The following is a 12,306-nucleotide window of genomic DNA, read 5'->3' on the forward strand; positions in this document are numbered from 1 at the left end:
TTAGAGGGATCTGTGAAAGTTTGTAGATCTTTTTTTTCCCCGTTAGCTGTAGTCACAAAGGGTAATACTAAAGCCAGCTGGTATATATACTGTGTGTGTGTGAGTGTGGATGTGTTGTGGGCATAAGGATCGAACTTTGTGCCCTCATTAAAACTTTGCCAAGCGTTTCTACAGCAACCGTTCCTTCTCTCCTCTCCTCTTCCCCAACTCTTGCTTGTCATCCACAGAGCCGCAGTATAAAATGTTCCGTCTTTCTCATTCCCTCTTTCCAACCTGCCTCTACTTTCCCATCTCTTCTTGTCATCCTCCGTTGTTTCTCTCTGGCCTTGTTTATACCTGGTTCTAACATGCGTCCTTTTTCCTGATCTTGTCCACATTCTGACTGATCCTGCATTTTTAGACAGGTTTACACGATTAAAAGACGCATTGTGTAGACCATTCTGGGCAGTGAAACTACTTAAATCATCATTATACCGGCCTCTAACATCATTGACAGGCTGCACCATTGACTTATGCCACCAACATGTCTTCAAATAAATAACTTCTTATTAGAAAGAATAGCTGTGAAATCATTTGCATACAGGGATGGTTCAGAGAATTTGGTCCCAATGCAGACACAAAAATGTAGGCACAATCAGAATGTGGACAAGATTAGGACACACAACCAATGTTAGCCCCAAGTATAAGCGGGGCTTCAGTCTTTCATCTCTACTTCTTAATCTGCATTCCATCCCCCATTTCTCCCGCTCTCGCTCCCTCCCTCTCCCTCTCTCTGACTTTCCCTCTCTCTGTAGATGTTCGGCTCAGGCTGTACTTTCCATTTTGGTATTGTATGTTGATTCATTTTCCCATCCAATCCACTAAAACAGTGAGACTATACAGTATAAATCCTCCACTCTCCCCATCTCTTGAAAAAAGAGCCAGTTGCTAGGTAACGGTTAATTGTCAAGTAGTTATATGTGTTGCAATGTGTTCTATCAATGTGTTCTTGTTCTATCAGTGTTGTTTATAGCACTAGCTAATTATTTATCTCTCAATGACATAGGATCCTAGCAGAGATATTGAATTATAGAATATAGACAGAGATATGCTTTACCAATATCTCAAAGAGGGTTTTGTGGATGACTGGTTTCTTTAAATATCTCCCTTGTTGCTGGTCAGAGCTCTTTCAGAAGAAAGAGAGGCAGAGAGAGAGAGTCTCAGGAGGAGGATTTGGAGTCTTTCAAATTTTGTACACAATATCCTACTGGTTCACTTGTTATCAGTGTGTCATTCGTCACCTTCCTCTCCGTCTGTCCTGGCCTACAAACCTGACTCTCCAACATCTTGAGTAACCTCAATCTCATTTCAGTGTTCTACTTGTGAAAGAGAAAAAACAGACAGAAAGATACGCAAGTGCGGAAAAATGAGAGAGCTACGGAGAGACAAGATGAAAGGTAAAAGGGGACGGGCGGAACGGGAGGATGGACAGGTGTCCTGGATGAAAGTGACAATACAGCAACAGGATTAAAGAGGAGGAGTGATACTGGCCATTTAAATGACAGATGAATCTGAGAACACTTGAAAGGGCCCTGCACCTTTAAAGGGGCAATCTGCAGTTAATACATCCATTTTTGGACTTGATATGTACCCATTGATTCTTGAAGAACATAAGTTAAATGTCTCATGAGCTGTTGTACCCCACCAGAAGCCAAAATATAAGCTTATTTTACTCCAATGTTTGTAAACAAATTAAATTTAAACAAACACTATATAGAGTCAAAACATGGTTACAACTATAATATTGATATCATGGCTGGTAAGTCCTTGCATCCATCCATAGCTCTGTCTAGGAAGTGGTTACAATTCTCCAGCCCCATTATAAAAAATATAAAAAACAAAACAGGGGTGGGGAGGACACTTTTCTATTGTTTAAACTGCTGAATAACCCTTTAAGGTATTGGTCCTTCGAGCCAGATAATTCCAATATATATATATATACAATATATAGACAAATGAGAGACCATGAATGAATGTTGAAATCTGTTTAGAGGGGAAAAATAAGAAAACGTAGGAATTTCACAAATGACATGATTTCATGTTTTTTATTATTAATACTCAACACTTTGTTTTGTACAAAGGGACAGAAGAAGAATATTTCTTAGCACTTATTTTCACATCGACTGTGTTTAATTATCCTCATTTTAAATGTTATTAAATATTTCATCACATTTGTTATTATTCTTTAACACATGTCATTTCTTCCCATACAAAAATTAAAGAGTGACTGAAATGTTTAGTCATATATACATTTTCACAATCTGTACAGTTCTAGAAATGATTGTGTTATAATTTTCTACTTGGAAACACGTAAATTAAAGGGTTGCCAAAGAAGAAAAATTATAACTTGTAAAAATGTAGTAGAGAGTCATGATGTTGTGCTTATGTAATAGCCACTAATGTCATTACCATTAGTTGTGTATCAAAACAAGTGTGTATGCCGGTCTTTTACCAAATTAAAGTGAAAGGAAATTCATCAACTTGCTGTAAAAATAGTCTCTACTACTTTAGGTGTGTACTCTTTCAACAAATTACAAGCTTGCACATATGTGGCCTTTCATTTTTTTTAAAACAATTTTAGCAGGGAACCTTCAAATCAAAGATGTCACCCAAAAGGTTCTCACTTTCAGCCATTTTGTACACTTTTATTAAAAGTCTGCTAGAGGGAGGTAAGTTATTTACATACAGCACTACAATGCAGAACATCAGTCAACAGTTCTCTCTTTCGCGCTTTCTTTTCCACACACACGCGCACGCACGTGCACGCGCGCAGACACACACACACAGAGGTAATCAAGCGCATGTACTGAGGCACATACAACAACAGAAAGAAAGAAAGAAAAAGAGAGAGAGAGAGAGAGAGAGAGAGAAAGAAGAGAGAGAGAGAGAAGAGAGAAAGAGAGAAAGCAACTTACTGAAGAAAGAGAGGTTGTAGGGAAAAAACAAGCAAATACATTGAAAATCAAAGCTGGTTCATCACTTCATAGAAACGTTATACCAATACCTTCACCTCATTCACAGGCATTTAATAATACCAATACCTTCACCTCATTCACATGCATTTAATAATACCAATACCTTCACCTCATTCACAGGCATTTAATAATACCAATACCTTCACCTCATTCACAGGCATTTAATAATACCAATATCTTCACCTCATTCACATGCATTTAATAATACCAATACCTTCACCTCATTCACAGGCATTTAATAATACCAATACCTTCACCTCATTCACAGGCATTTAATAATACCAATACCTTCACCTCATTCACAGGCATTTAATAATACCAATACCTTCACCTCATTCACAGGCATTTAATAATACCAATACCTTCACCTCATTCACAGGCATTTAATAATACCAATACCTTCACCTCATTCACAGGCATTTAATAATACCAATACCTTCACCTCATTCACAGGCATTTAATGATACCAATACCTTCACCTCATTCACAGGCATTTAATAATACCAATACCTTCACCTCATTCACAGGCATTTAATAATACCAATACCTTCACCTCATTCACAGGCATTTAATAATACCAATACCTTCACCTCATTCACAGGCATTTAATGATACCAATACCTTCACCTCATTCACATGCATTTACAACCAAATGTCAAGAGGAGCAGAGAAGCCTGAACTTCTCTTCTTAAACTTCACCTGGTTCCCATAATAAATCTGTTGAAACTATTTTGTCGTAGCAATTATTCCTATTGACAATTCTGTTGACTGAATTTGAAATATTTTAAAATAACGACAATTTTGAGAGCAAAATTCTATTTTCTCTTTTACAGAGACAAACACACACCAACAAGGATCAGAATAAATTAAATCGATTAAAAAGTCCAGATATCATTCCCAAACACCCACTTTTGGGATAAAATAGAGTCTAAGTAAAAAAGGGAAAATATAACAATTCCACTGATGCATGCATGTCCTTACGGACACATGTCCTTATACACTGACTCAATATCATACACACTGACTTGTCAGTCATGAAAGAAGGAAAAATCTTTCCAAGTGTCAATAGGGATGTACAAGTATTGATCAACTAATCAATAACACTGATTGTGCTTAGATCGTACAATTTGGTTTGGCAAAATGACAAATCACTTAGCAATGTAATATTTTAGACAGCTACAACTTAAAGTAATTAATAAATAGAATAAATCAAATGAAGATATGGGGGGGTCCTAAATTGTATATTACAACAATTACATGGAGGTGAACACAAATACAGCGTGGACCTGGATATCTGTCTGTGATACGTTGTGGCTTTGAGGTCATCTTCCATGGACATGAGGTTGTCACTGATGGAAGCGACCCAGAGACATTGGCAAAGGCATGATAAACAAACCACTGGACTCAATGCTTATAGAATAGGGGGGAAAACGTTACTTTCCACACTATGTGGAGAGTCAATGTTTTTTTTCTTCATTTTAATCATGGCATCGGTTAGCTTTTCTCCACCTTCCACCAAGTACCTTCCAGGACAGTTGTGAGGACCTTTTTTCCAAAAGGAAAATACTGTCTAGTGCCTTCAATCACATTTCTAAATTCATAAGAGATTTGCCCTGATAGATGAAAAGTGATTGTTCTGGTTGAAATATACAGAATTATTCAAATAAGGTTTTATTTTAAATGCAGAGATGAAGAATTATTGCTAATAATAGGCTAATGGTAATCATGCCCTGGTCAAGTACTCAAGCTTTACAAATGTTATTGTCCTTTTATCCTTCTTATGTATCAAGACATTGATGGAAGTTGCCAAAACATTCCATAATCATCTTTGGAAAAATGTTGAAAGTTTACTGAGATTTACTGAATGTTACATCCAGGCTGTCTTGTGTGGCCTGTATAAAGTGATTGATTTGTTTGGTATTCACAAGGAAAGAAAAAAGCTAACAACTGGTGAAATAGTGATTATTTGCCCCAATCCCCATATCAAGTGACCACCTTTAGTGATATCTGAATTATCTCAGAAATGATAACACATTCTAAGTAAGTCAAACATGATTAGTGGTTTGATCAAGTCCTTGACGTGAATTAAGGAGAGACATACAGTATACAGTACAGTAACAGTACAGTGATTGGGTGAAAGGAAATTAATAAACCAACTGAAACGTTCTTTCCTCCCTGTGTTCACAGCACACTACTCCCCACTCATCCCCCTTCTAATAAATGTGTCTCGCTAATACAACAGCAAACAGCTTACTGCCATGATACAAAATGAAATAACTAACACGTCCTGCTGTCCATCTCTCCATTCCCAGACCATGTTCCAACATACCATCAAGACCAGATTTTAAAAGTAGAAAACTGTCAAGTCCAATTGAAACTAACTCCATTCAATCACTTCCCAGCAACATATAGGAATACAAGGGGAAAAACATATGTTTAGCAAATACTGCATTTATGCCAAGTTAAAAGTAAAAAAAAAAAACAATATGAAAATGATAACAAGTATAATTGATAGTTTACATTTTAGGTATATAAGGGGGACTTGTGATATGTTGTATTTAAAAGTTAAATCAAATGATTTATGGAAAGCTAAAGGGTGAGATAAGAGCCTCTTGACTAGCACCCGAGTGAAACGAGCAGAAAACGAAATCTTCCATGATGCAACTATCTCTCCTTTCAGGTGGGTGGATCTCGTTTAAAGCAAAATCTCAGCTAAGTGGATTCTCAGAGAACATGACAACCACTTTATGAATTACTAGTTAATAATTGAATTGTCTACAGAATGAACACCCTTTCTACCGATAGGAGGAGGAGTCTTCATATCTTTGTGATTGTAGTGGATTCAGTAAGGCACATCCCGCTCGGTATCTGAGATCACCACTACTCCCGACGTACTGCCAGGCAAAACAAGAAATCTAAACGGCAAACCAGTATGATGCCACATAAGTACTTTCTCCTTCACTATAAGATGTCAAGTATATGGAAAATGTACTCAGCAAATCATGTCTTTCACATACAGTATACTTTTTCACAGCTCACTCCAAAAACAGAAAATATGGATAATCAAGAATTAAGAAGAAATCTGAATTACACAACCTAAAAGTATTGGTACTTAAGTAACATTTCTTCCTAACAAATAGTCTATTTAGTCTCCTGTAATATGGTGGCCTAGCAAATAATTAACAACAATACAAATATATAACAACATGAACTATAAAAAAAAAAAGAAAATGAGCCCAAATGTTAAACCATTTAATTATATTCAATAATATCATTAACAACATTATCAATACAATTATTGTTAGTTTACCCTGTTACTTCAAGAAAAGTATTAGATTTTTCATTCATTTGATTGTATTTCTGATAGCTAAGCAAAACGTTAGTTTTGGTGTAAGGAACAGCAGGCGAGCGGAAGAGAGGGAAAGATAAAAGAGGGAGTGAAGAAGGAGAGGAGAAACGGAGGAGAGATTTCTCTCCTCCTCCCTCACAGTCTCAGAGTCAAGCAGCAGAATCCGCTCATTTCCTCATTAGAAGTCGTGTCGCTTTCTGTTACACTTGACAGTTCCTTCACTCTCCTTCACTCTGTCTGCAGTGTCCATTGTCCAACTAACCTTCCTCAGTTAGAAATATGAGAACAATGTACACAATGTAGCGTCTATTCGTTCTCCTCGGACGGAGAAGTAATTATCCTGTTCTCCAGCTCCATCTCTTTCTTTCAGACGTCAGACTCGATGCTGGAGAGCTTCTCGTAAACGTGGCCGTTGCTCGAGCCGTTGAAGGGTGTCTGGCCGCCCTGCCCCACCAACCCTAACCCCCCGTCCCTGACCGGCAGTAGCTTGTTGCCTCCCAGTCTGGGGCCATGGTGGTTCCCCATGGGCCCCCCCATCCCTCCCCCGAGACACAGATCATTGGGGAACCTGGGGGTCACGTTGGACATGACCCCCGTCGTGGCTGACGCCGGAAAATATGAAGGCACCCCCATGGAGCCTCGGAAGTCCCCGCGGCTGTTGTTGAGGAGATGCTGTGGCGGTTGTTGCTGTTGCTGTGGAGACATTTTGACGTAGTACGGTTTGCCGCCATGTAATAGACACTGGTCGTCGCCGAAGGTTGGGATGAAGGGGTTCTGGGTCACCTTATCTGGGTAGAGAGATTTAGACAAGGAGTAAGTCCCGGCCCCTTTGCCACTACCGCCCCCACCACCTCCACCTCCCATCATTCTTCTATCCCTGTCCCTCATGTCTTTCTCCCCCACCGACCGACGGTGCAACCCACCTTCTCCTCGTTCGCCTCGGAACAAATTGAAGGAGGAGCCTCCTTTCGCCCTCTCCCGCTCACTACCACCCCGGCTGAAAAAGGAGGGACTATCTCTGTCCCTCTCCGCGTACTGGGCAAACATTTGGGCATATGGGCTAACTCCCTCCATGTAGCGGTCTTTGTCTTTCAAGCTCACACTTCTGGGTGGGAGGAGCTGCCCCCTTCCCCCTCCTCCTCCACCTCCTCCCCACCCCCGCCCATGCGTCCGCCACCCCCACCCTTCTGCAAATCCACAAACGTGTCGTAGGAGTGTTGTCTCCGTAACACCCGCCCACCTGGCCCTAGCTTCCTGCGCTGTGCATGACTTTGTGATTGGCCAGCACCCCCCGCATCACCACTCTTCCCCCCTCCACCCCCCATCTGGCTAAATATGAGGTTATCTTCACTGATGTCATACAGGTTGCCTGGTTTCTTACACGACTCGCACCGTTTGCAAGTTGCAGAGCTTGGACGACTATTTCCCCCTCCGCCACTAGTGCCCCCCCTCCTCCGCCACTAGCGCTCCCATGCGTACAGGTGCCCCCTCCCCCATGGTGAGAGATGGACTTCCCTCCTCCTCCTCCTCCCCCGCCACCACCACCACCACTGTGATTCCGACACTCCCAGTCACCCCCTGCTATGCCTCCACCCCCCACTTCAGACATGTTCTTCTCCCAACACGTGTGGGCCTGTTGCCCTGACGACCCCAAGCCCATTCCTCCGACTACGCCACTTTTACCCTCTGACTTTTGGGTTTGTTACCTTTCAGGAAATCCTCCACAGGCACTAGGCTCTTACAAATGCCACTACCACTACTACCGCCAGCGACTCCTCCTCCCCTACCGCCCATCGGACAAGGCCCGTCGGCCACATCCACATGCTCCCACTTGGCAGAGCCCTCCTTGGAATGGACCTGCTCCGCATAGAACTCCCTCAGATTTTCTTTGTCGCGGAATAAGTAAGGTGAAGAGTTACCCCCTCCTCCACCTCCTCCTCTCTTCCTCTCAGAGGGGACCAGGGGTGGGGAGGCCGAGCGGTGTCCCAGGGGCCCGCGGGAGAAGTGGTGGTGGACGGTGTGGTGGTGGTGGGCTCGCCTCCGGTAATCAATCTCGTCCTGCTCCCGTCTGGATTTGGCTGAGGCGGGCCTCTTTCAAGCTGTCCCTGTACTGTTTACGCCTCTTGGCGTTTCCCTCCAGATTGCCGTATGTGATGGTGTGTGAGGAGATATCCGACACATCATCGCCCCCCGAGCCCCCGCCACCCCCTCCTCCTCCACCCATGCAGTATCTGTCGTGACCACCCCTGTCGATAAACCCAGAACTGGACGCCCCGCCTTTGAAAGAGAACCTCCCGTAGAGGTCGTTCGACTTGAACTGACCCACCTGCTGACCGGAGCCTGAGGCCGAGGCGTGGCCGGCGATCAGGTCAAACTTATTGGTGTTCCTGTGAGTCAGGGAGGCAACGCGGGGCTGTGTGGTGAATATGGGCGCTACCCCTCCCCCTAAACTGTCACAATCAAACATCCCTCCCTCCAATGAACTGGTACTGCCTAAGCTACTCGGCCTGTTAGGCGGGGGGCCGGACATACCCAGAGCCAGCCCAGGTCCCGGACCTGAGTGGTGGTGCAGGTAATGGTCCTGGTACAGGTTGTTGTCCTTCAGGGGCAAGTTGCCAAAAGTCCTCTCCACCTCGCTGATGTAGTCGCTGAACATGTTGTCCTCTGGCAGGTAGGGCGGCGGCAGGGCCTTGCGCTCTTGCAAGCTGCGCCGGTGCTCGGAGACGTCGTAGATACTGGGCGACTCGCCACGGTGGTGGCCACCGTAGTCCAGGGCGCCATGCGTGTGCGGCGAGCCGTTGACCCCCGGGATGGCGGTCATGTCCTTGGCTGTGCGGAGCAGTCGCAGGATGTTGGAGTGGGTGTTGTTCATGTTCATGTTCATGGTGGCCGATGGAGAGTCCATGGCCGACTTGTTCTCCTCGATCTGGACCCCGTGGATACAACTCCAGATGCCCTGTTGGAGGAACAGATGAATAGGGGGGATGGTGAATGGTGGAGAACAGGAGGAGAGGGAGAGAGAGAAAAACATGGGGAGAGGTGGAGCAAGTGAAAGAAACCAACACAAAGACAGATTGACGAAAACAGAAATAGGGTAGATTGGTGGACGAGCATTAGAAAGCGGACGGGAGGTGGAAAGGTGGAGAGAGATGAGAGACAAAGAGAGAGAGGTTAATGCACTGCAGTGTTTCATCTGGCCACCTTGTTTACACACTATTAAACAGTAATAGTGGTGAGTTGATCAATACGTTCTCCCTGGGGAGCACACAGAGCTTTGGCCCCTGCAGAGGCTCAGAGCCTCTCCTCTCTTCCTCTCACTCAGACCCAGTGTTGGAGGGCAGATCAGAGACTTGATTGATAATGACAAGAGCGCCGTTAGCATCTAGTTTTGACAAACCAATCAATAAGTTGATTACTTTAAATTCAGCTGACAGCACTTTTCCTGGGGCAATCCAAACCCCCTCTCGTAAAGACACGTCACGAAAATGAATCATGCAATAAAAGTTTTTAAAATATATTTTTTTATATTCTGCAAAATGAAAGGCAGGTGTGGTTTTGTTGAAATGTTACGTCATTATCTGGTTGTGATTTTGGCATTGTGAGGACAGTAATTCTAAGAGGTGACACCTGCCAACAAATCAAGGCATGTATGTTAGGATCAGCGCTGGGGGTGCCATTCCAGATTTTAAAAAACAAAATATCATTGCCTGCCAGTGAAACGTGTCTCACTGTTCATCAGGAGCGTCTTGTCTAAGTTACTCCTCTCCCCTGGCCCCCTGAATTCATTTTACTACTCTTTCCACTCTTTCTTTGTGTCTTTTTTTGTCTTATTTTATCTCCATTGCCTCCTGGTCGCCATGGTGAAGCTTCTCCTCCAACGGGACTTTCTTTATCTGTCTACGTATGTCCACACAATCCCTCTGTAAAGGTGATAGGACAGAGGTTACTGGCACATCTTTCCTTTAGCGCTCCTCTGTTCCTTCTGTTCCGCTTTTATGTGTTTTTATCATTCTTTTTTCACGGACAGGTTTCCTTTTCCTCGCGTCATATGTTATCTGTCCCTCTCATCATATGCCCTCTCTTTCTTTCTGTCCCCTTCTCTCTCTCTCATCACCCCTATCTCTCTCTCTCTCATCACCCCTATCTCTCATCACCCCTATCTCTCTCTCTCTCTCTCATCACCCCTATCTCTCATCACCCCTATCATCACACCTATCTCTCTCTCTCATCACCCCATCTCTCTCTCATCACCCCTATCTCTCTCATCACCCCTATCATCACCCCTATCTCTCTCTCTCATCACCCCATCTCTCTCTCATCACCCCTATCTCTCTCATCACCCCTATCTCTCTCTCTCATCACCCCTATCTCTCTCTCTCTCTCTCTCTCTCATCACCCCTATCTCGCTCTCTCATCACCCCTATCTCTCTATCTCTCATCACCCCTATCTCTCTCATCACCCCATCTCTCTCTCTCTCTCACTCTGTCTGTCTGTCTGTCTGTCTGTCTGTCTGTCTGTATGTGTGCAGATTGGTTGAGCGCGATACTTCCTCTGTCCCTCCACAACTGGAGCACTAAACCAGGCATAGAAATCTGTAATAGACTAATATCTCTTGCAGGCGGCAATAATTAGACGAGGGGTAGTCTGTAATAGTGTAGAGGGTGAAAATGAACGCTGTAACGCAACTGTCAAATAACATCAACACCTGTACACTTGAACCAATAAATAGCTCTCCCTACACGTAAACTATTTTATGTACTTTGCATAAAACCATTATTGCTGTATTACAGTGTAACTATTGTCGAGCTCCCAAAAGAGGAAGGATACAGTAGAGAAAACTGCTTTTTCAAAATGCTCAAGAGGATATAAGATAAACCTTTCGTAAGAAGTTCAGGCAGGTAAACATTTGCGACCGTTTCTCAAATGAATGATAATTGAGTTCAATGAGCGTGCAACAACAAAAACATTCCCTCCTCTCTTAAAAGGTAACATTATGCAAATGTGATTGTTCCTCAAGCAATTGTTTTTCATGCGTAAACAAGCTCTCTGACATACAATAATAACTGCCATGACAACTGCCATGGTAAATGACCCGCATAAACAGCCCTCAGAGCAGTCCCCATTTAAAGACGCAACAACACCGTGATAAAGCTCGGTTTTTACCCTTCTATACAACTGGAATCAGTGGGCATGTAACTAACTGTAAGAGCCTTAGCGTTAGTGTTATATATTAAAAGGGCTTTCAAAAGGCCCATTGGCGATGATTGTTATGTTCGTTTTGCTAGCACCGTTAGCACGGATTAGCCTGAATTCGATTAGCGTTCACAACATCAGTAGTTATACTCGTTTTGTTATCCTTGCTCAAAGGGTATCGTCACAGTTAACAAAGTATCATTAGCTTATTAGTATAGGTTTTATTATGCCGCATTCACGTCATGTCAGCTTACTCGTTGTGGAAAGATTATACTCAAGTTTCTCACTTGGGAAGTAACAGAATCAACAAATATTAAGCCCTACGCAAATAACTTAGGTTAATTTGAACTCAGAAGTCCCAAGTTTCCGACATGATGTGAACGTGGCATAAACACAGAGCGTTAGCAACCTGACAAGGAAGTACCGGTCCGGTTAAAGACGTGCTCCAATCCAGCCAATAACTCACCCTGCTGATGGAGAAGGTAAAGCCTGGCTTGCCGGTGCAGTAGCCCATGAAGCAGAAGCGCAGTTGCCAGTAGAAGGCGTGCTCGGCAATGAAGGTGATGAGCGACAGAGCCATGGCCGCCCCCAGCATGTAGAAGACACCTGCCATGTTGTCCACGTCCAGCTGGCTGCTCATCACCTCGTTCTTCTCGTTGTGGCAGATCCCCGTCAGCCACAGAGCCTCCAGCTCCTCCATCTCTCCTGGGGGGACAAGCAGGCGATAGAGGGGGTTAGGAGGGGTTAGG

General features: G+C 43.6%; 1 protein-coding gene across 1 annotated transcript; it reads right to left on the reverse strand.

Annotated features, from left to right (window-relative positions):
• Positions 1-2,927: 2,927 nt before the first annotated feature.
• grin2bb (glutamate receptor, ionotropic, N-methyl D-aspartate 2B, genome duplicate b) lies at positions 2,928-12,262 on the reverse strand (the record flags this gene model as incomplete). Its single annotated transcript, XM_052506380.1, is given in 10 exon segments — positions 2,928-3,080; positions 3,118-3,154; positions 3,229-3,450; positions 3,488-3,598; positions 3,636-7,515; positions 7,518-7,813; positions 7,816-8,065; positions 8,068-8,458; positions 8,460-9,319; positions 12,024-12,262. Coding segments are annotated over 6 exon segments (2,822 nt in total), but the record flags the coding sequence as incomplete, so codon positions are not given.
• Positions 12,263-12,306: the final 44 nt, after the last annotated feature.

Source organism: Oncorhynchus keta, unplaced genomic scaffold, assembly GCF_023373465.1.
Source record: "Oncorhynchus keta strain PuntledgeMale-10-30-2019 unplaced genomic scaffold, Oket_V2 Un_contig_26113_pilon_pilon, whole genome shotgun sequence".
Lineage (NCBI taxonomy): Eukaryota > Metazoa > Chordata > Actinopteri > Salmoniformes > Salmonidae > Oncorhynchus > Oncorhynchus keta.